At 42.8% G+C, this 6,287-nt stretch overlaps 1 protein-coding gene across 4 annotated transcripts in view; it reads right to left on the bottom strand.

The window, feature by feature from the left end:
* The window catches only part of LOC111654605 (sickle tail protein homolog), a 28,969-nt gene extending 24,383 nt beyond the window's left edge, over window positions 1-4,586 (bottom strand). For 2 of the 4 annotated variants that reach the window (XM_087173833.1, XM_087173834.1), the window contains exons 1-4: window positions 4,414-4,586; window positions 2,736-2,934; window positions 2,085-2,283; window positions 1,909-2,002 (exon numbers count right to left, since the gene is read on the bottom strand). In XM_087173833.1, coding sequence (XP_087029959.1) covers window positions 1,909-2,002; window positions 2,085-2,283; window positions 2,736-2,847 — 405 coding nt within the window. In that variant the 5' untranslated portion in view covers window positions 2,848-2,934; window positions 4,414-4,586. The remainder of the gene's footprint in view (window positions 1-1,908; window positions 2,003-2,084; window positions 2,284-2,735; window positions 2,935-4,413) is intronic. The other 2 variants (XM_087173830.1, XM_087173831.1) reach the window with 2 other exon arrangements.
* Between the last annotated feature and the right edge of the window lie 1,701 nt (window positions 4,587-6,287).

Raw genomic sequence — 6,287 nt, 5'->3', positions numbered from 1 at the left:
GTTACCATCACAGCGCTCAGCCCCATGAATTTTAAAAAAAACAGCAGAAGACCACGTCAGGTTCCACTTCCTGTCACCAAGAACAAAAACATGAGTCTCACCAACACCGGACAGCTGAAGACCTCGTCATGAATTTCCCCTGGGGGATAAATAAAGTAAGTATCTATCTATCTATCTATCTATCTATCTATCTATCGGATCTGGATTTGTGCTGAGGAAGCAGATGGAATGACGCTCCACTACTTTTATTCTCCAGAGGAAATAAAATATCTACAGTCACATGATCACGTTTATTTATCTACGTTTGAAGAGCTTGAAGATCCGATCATCACTGAAGAGTCTGTCATGGAGAGAGCTGAGAAAAACTCATGGTCACAGTTATTGATTGATTTCTGAACGTCAATCATGTATCAAGTAACACTGAAGAAAACATTCCACCTTAAAAGATGGCGGTAGCTGCCGGTAGCGTCTGATGAAGACTGATGAAACTGCTTCATAGACAGAAATCGTGGCTCTACGTTATAAACTCATAAAGTGACGAGGTTATTATAGAGATCAGCTCGAGCTGTTTCTCCTGCATCTAAAAACATTGCAGCATGCATCACAATTTTTCAAGAAAAGCTGCAGCAAAATCAGGTATTTTAGCTGCAAGAATCCCCAAAAAGCGGCTGTGAAATCCCAGAGGGACGGATCTGTCATGTCTCATGTAGCTGAATGTGATCGGCCCACAGTGGCTGTAACACCCCAGAAAACACAGCGACTGTTATCTGGATTCTCAGACTGGGGGAGACGATGCAGCTCCACACGGTGCTGCCACGTCTCCAGCATGACTCTGGTGCGCTCGGGGGTGGGGGGTGGGGTGGTGGGGGGGTGTTATAATTATGGGTCAAAACAAGATGACATATTTGTTGCTGAATGGCCCAGAGGGGACTGCATCATTTATGGGGGGTACAACATGTTTACTGTGGCCTTGTTGAACCTGTGTCTCCTCGTATCACTCCTGCAGAGTCACACAGTGTCTCGTCTCTCGTCATGTGCGGAGCTCGGCTCAGGGGGAAACTCCTCTGTGATACAACACACTGCGTGTTAACACCATCTGCTGAATGTCCCAGACTCACCCTCCGGATAACATGTAAATCATCTGCACATCAAACCTCACACTTTACTGAGGAGCAGGTCAACAAGCTGGAAAACACAAGGGTCTACTTTTCTCTCCCAGAGTGAGCTGTTCAGATGGGTCATGTCTGTGTTCACACGGGACATTAGCTTAGCTTAGCATAAAGACTGGAAGCAGGAGGAAACAGCTAGCCTGTCCAGTGAAGTCCACCTGCCAGCATCTTTAAAACTCACTGATTAACAATTTGTGTCTCGTTTGTTTAATCTTTACAAAAACACATGAAAACTACAATCACCTCCTCTTGGTTGTATCCCTCCGCCACTGGGACTAGTTTCAGGTTACATCCCTGTTTATCCAGAGTCAAACAACTTCATTTGACGTTATCCTGCTGCTTTCATGTCCCATCATGCACTCTGTTTCACTCTGATGGAAATCAGCGTGCAAAGATTTGAAACTCAGGTATGAAATGTGAACGTGAGAAGCGACTCTGAACTGATGCGTTCAAGTGTTTGTGGCTCAGCTCGTTATTTTTTATCTTGTAAGAAAACATTGAAAAGAAAGTTTGAAGATTTCTTGTTTTGATTCTCTGTCACATAGAATCTAGAATCACCGCCTGGTGGTTGTATCCCTCCGCCACTGGGACTAGTTTCAGATCACATCCCTGTTTACCCAAAGTTATATAAAATATTAACTATTTGTGTGAAATTTTGTCATAATTTCTGTGTGGAGTCTCGAGTTATGGCTAAAAAGTGAAGCCTTAAAGGGTGAGGACATGAAAGGTGAGGACTCACCCTCCCCTCCGTGCTGGCAGATCTGGTGTGCCGGATGAACACCTGTGCTGGGTCTTTATGATAAACCTTCAGACAGCAGTGGGGTGTGATGTTTCTAGAAGCAAACACAGTGATCTGTTATGACGCACGTCAGCGTACATCAGATGAACTGCTGATTCCTTCATCGAGACGCTCACCTGATGTCGTCCAGGTCGTAGTAGACGTTGCGGCTGGTGTCTTTGATGTAGATGGCCATGTTGGGAGACTGCAGCATCTTCATGGTGAGCTGATGGGGGAAGGCGGTGACGAACAGCGCCCACAGAGCCTCCTGACTGCTGATGTCAGCCGGCATCCTCACCTGCTTGGTCTCCTCCCCGTACTGCAGGTACAACACACCTGAAGCAGCACACAGTGGACAGTGTGATGATACTGACATCACATAGGAAGGTTCAAACTCAAGTATCTGAGTGGCGGCCATGATCAGAGCTGCTCCACGTCTCTAACTGATGAGGAAAGGAGCTTCAGTGCTTCCTGTCTCCTTCAGCTTAGGAAACACTGGAGCTTCCTTTAGGAAAGAAAAGGAGAAATACCGTCCCACAATTCCTTGGTGCAGCAACATTTAAAGCGACGCACCGTTGTAGTTTCACCTCCGCAGACCCACGTAAATGTAGAAACAACAGAAAATGTTTTATGTTTGTGACTCGATCCAGAACTGATGGAAATCCTTGTCTGATCGACTGAAGCCCAAATCCATAAATATAGATTTATTCTCTTTAAATCCAAAGACAGAGTCTGTGTGTGTGTGTGTGTGTGTGTGTGTGTGTGTGTGTGTGTGTGTGTCTACCTACCAAGCGGCCTCTCTCTGGTCTGCCCACTCGAGCGACCCACAGGTAGACTTGCTCTGGCTTTACAGCCCCTTGAAAAGGGGACTGCGGGGGGCAGCACCTCTCCTTCGGACATGGTCTCTGAAACTAGAAGGTCCTGCTGCTCCACCAGGCCCAGCTCACCTGCACAGAGGGGGCTCTCCGAGGGCTGCAGACCCCTCACCTGGATGAAATGACAAAGAAGAAAAGATCAGGCTGTAGTCTTTCAGAGAGAAACTCCCTCCGCTGCTTTCAGGCGTCAGAGAAACACTTCATGGATTTCCATCCTACACTGAGAGCAGGTCCACAGCTCAGCACAAGTGACAAACGAAATGCTGCCTGCACAGACACACGCACACACACGGTTGTACGTTCGAGTATTAAGTGTTTCTGGCGCTGTTTGTTCCCGCCTTAAAAAGACAACAGAGGTTCTGAGGACTGTTAATTACAGACCTGAGGGACGGTGACGGATCCCTGTAATCTCAAAGCAGGACTAATGATGGTTTTCAGCGGCGTCACGTGGACCAGAGCTGGAGCCACTAAACATGAGTCAGACCAGCGGCGCGAGACTTAGTCTTACACCTGCAGTTCAGCAGGTAGAAGTATAATCATTACACGTGCGGTCTACAGAGAGGTCACTGGACTTCATGGTCAGGTGAACCGAGGGACCTGATATGCACAGGTGTCAAGTCTTTCTAAAGTCAGTGCAATCAGCTCAGTTCACTACAGGTGGACTCCAGTCAAGGGCCCAATCCCAGTGCCCCCCCTCACAGACCCTCTAGTATGCACTTTCTGTAAGTCCACATGTCTGCAGACTTCACCTGAGGGAATTACCCAAAGTTCATAGTGTTGCGACATTTCGACTTTCTTATCTCATAATTAAGACATTTATCTCACAATAATTACTCTTTCTCATCAAAATATGAGATAAGAGTCATAATTATGAGATAAAAAGTCAAACGCAGCAAGCACAACATGACTGACCGTGAAGGAGTTGGCTGTATATGGTCTATCACATTTTCAAAATAAAAACTTTCATTCCACAGACTAAAAGGCTGCTTCAAAATAAGAGCACTTCATAGAATCGTAGTGGAGTGAAAAGTACAATATTTGTCTTTTAAAGCGTAGTGGAGTAAAAGATAATACTCCAGTAAAGTACAGTTACTTAAGTACATTACTCAAGTCAATATACGTCATTACTGTCCACCCCTGGTCCCAGGTTACTTCCGTTAAACATCACGTTTTACATGTAGCTCACGGTTCACCTCCATGGTTCTAACTCCTCAACTACAGAGAGAAGTCTGATTGAAGTAAAAGGTGTTTGGTGGATGAAACTGGCGCCGGACGGAGGACTGGACCCTGACACGTCGTCTGTCGCCTCTAGTTTGACCGTGTCTGCTGAGGAGAACCGTCACCAACGATGACAACCTTAAAAACGGACAGAATTTGGATGGAGTTTGGCGCCACACGCCTCAGAACAACGAGGTGTCGACAGAGCAGCTCGTTGGTCCGGTGCAGACAGAACCAGGCGTGGGTCGGTTGCTGGTTAGTTTCTGAACGACTTAAATTCAACTAGTGATAAAAAAAAATAAAAAAAAATAAATAATAAATAACTTTCGGTCAGTTTGGTTAAAGTTATATGGAACCAGGTTCAGGTTCTTACCTTGGAGGGAGGAGGTTTTCAGATGGACCCGCTCCTCAGTGTTTTACTTTTACAGGTAAAATGAAGCCCCGGTGCTTCAGTAGCTCTTCAACCCGGTCTCAGAGTCGTTTTCTCGGTCTGTGTCTGTGACTGTAGCGAGTTTCTCAGGTGCAGGTGAAAACCCACAGGTGTCTGTGTCTGTCTGCTGCTGTTACAACAAAACTCCACCTAAGTAAATAATGCTGGATTTACCTGTCTGACGAGCAGAGCAGTGCGAGCTGACAACTTTATGACACCACACATATCATTATTTCAGTGAGTCACGACCCCCCCCCCCCCCCCCCCCCACACACACACACATTAAGATATTATATTAGATTATAATATATTTTAGTAGAACCACTGTATATGTGATGTGTAAACATGTACATGTTTATAGTACAGAAATATGGAAAGTGCAGGACAGACAGAGAGAAAGAGAGGAAGAGAATGAAGGAGAGAAGAGGAAATGAGATGTGAAACCTTGTGCAGGTGAAGAGAAAGAGGGATGAGTATGGAGGTAGATTTTGTCTCAATATTATTTATGTGTGATCTGTAAATATAAAACACCTTCCACAAATACAAAAAATACATTTGTAAACTCACTAAAATATCTCCATATAACGGATCTAAAAACAAATTTCAGAACAAAAACATATCTGTGAATACAGAATAATTAATTTACAAATAAATTAAAAGCATTAGTGAATATCTTCCTAATATTTACAACTTTCAAACAAACATTTTTGAATCAATTCTCTTTTCTCTTCGCTTGTGGATTTACGTTTTACACAGAGTTTTGAGACAAACCTGCCGGTCTGAACGAAAATTAACTTGAATCGGAAAAAAGTGATCGCCTGCTGACACCGCCATTTCCGCTTTTCAAAGTAAGAGCACGCAGTCTTCTTTAAAGCTGTTTTATTTCTTCAAATAATCGGCGACAAGTCACGTGCGCTACGTTAACGGTTGTAAAAAATGTTTATTGTAATCATTCAGTCCATTTGCTGTTTACAGCATAATCGGTATTTTCTACATGTAGGCTATAATCAGTTATCTTCATCTGTCCTGTTCAGTCACTGGAACAGCCAACTCATCTCACACAGGTGGTAATAGTAAGGAATATGTCATAATGCACAATATATACTAAATAAGGGAAAGAAAGGTTCCAAGGTTCATGTACTATAACAAAGTAAAACTAAATTAAAGATATTTTTATGATATCTTATTTATTTAATCATTTACCGTATTTAATATTGTTCTGTTGAATGGAATAAAGGGAACGGCAACTAGCACATCTCCATATACAATGTTATAAATATCCAGTCAGAGACGACTTAAAATAAAGATAAATATTAACGTAGATAATAACATTGTTAATGTTGAGACATTAGACTCAGTGTCATAATTTAGAAAAGATGTTGATTCAGAAAGAATCAATTAAACTCATCATGCAAACATACACTATACAAAAAGAGGTCACTGTAAATGTGCATTTAATGACATCTTACAATTTTTCAGCCAAAACGAGTTATCGTGCTTGAACATAAGTGTACGTAGTATACATTACACCTTATCTTACAGAAACTCCCTGGTGGGAAGCACCTGTTAGGAAAGAGTAAGAGGAAATGTGTGTTTGACGGATCAATCAGTTAGACATACAATGCATTAGAAAAGTATTCAGGCACTTATTTTTTTTACATTTTCTGATTTATTATTATTATTATTATTATTATTATTATTTAATTCATTCATCAATGCAGAATGCCAGCTTGCAGCTTGCTAATGCTAACAGGCATCTGAACGTGAAATCAATAAATCATGCCCTCAAATTGATATACCACGCTCTTGAATAAAGA

The sequence above is a fragment of the Seriola lalandi genome, unplaced genomic scaffold (assembly GCF_002814215.2).
Source record: "Seriola lalandi dorsalis isolate HSWRI2012SDOR001 ecotype SW California unplaced genomic scaffold, Sedor1 jcf7180002054283, whole genome shotgun sequence".
NCBI lineage: Eukaryota > Metazoa > Chordata > Actinopteri > Carangiformes > Carangidae > Seriola > Seriola lalandi.
This window is presented reverse-complemented; position numbering and strand designations above follow the sequence as displayed.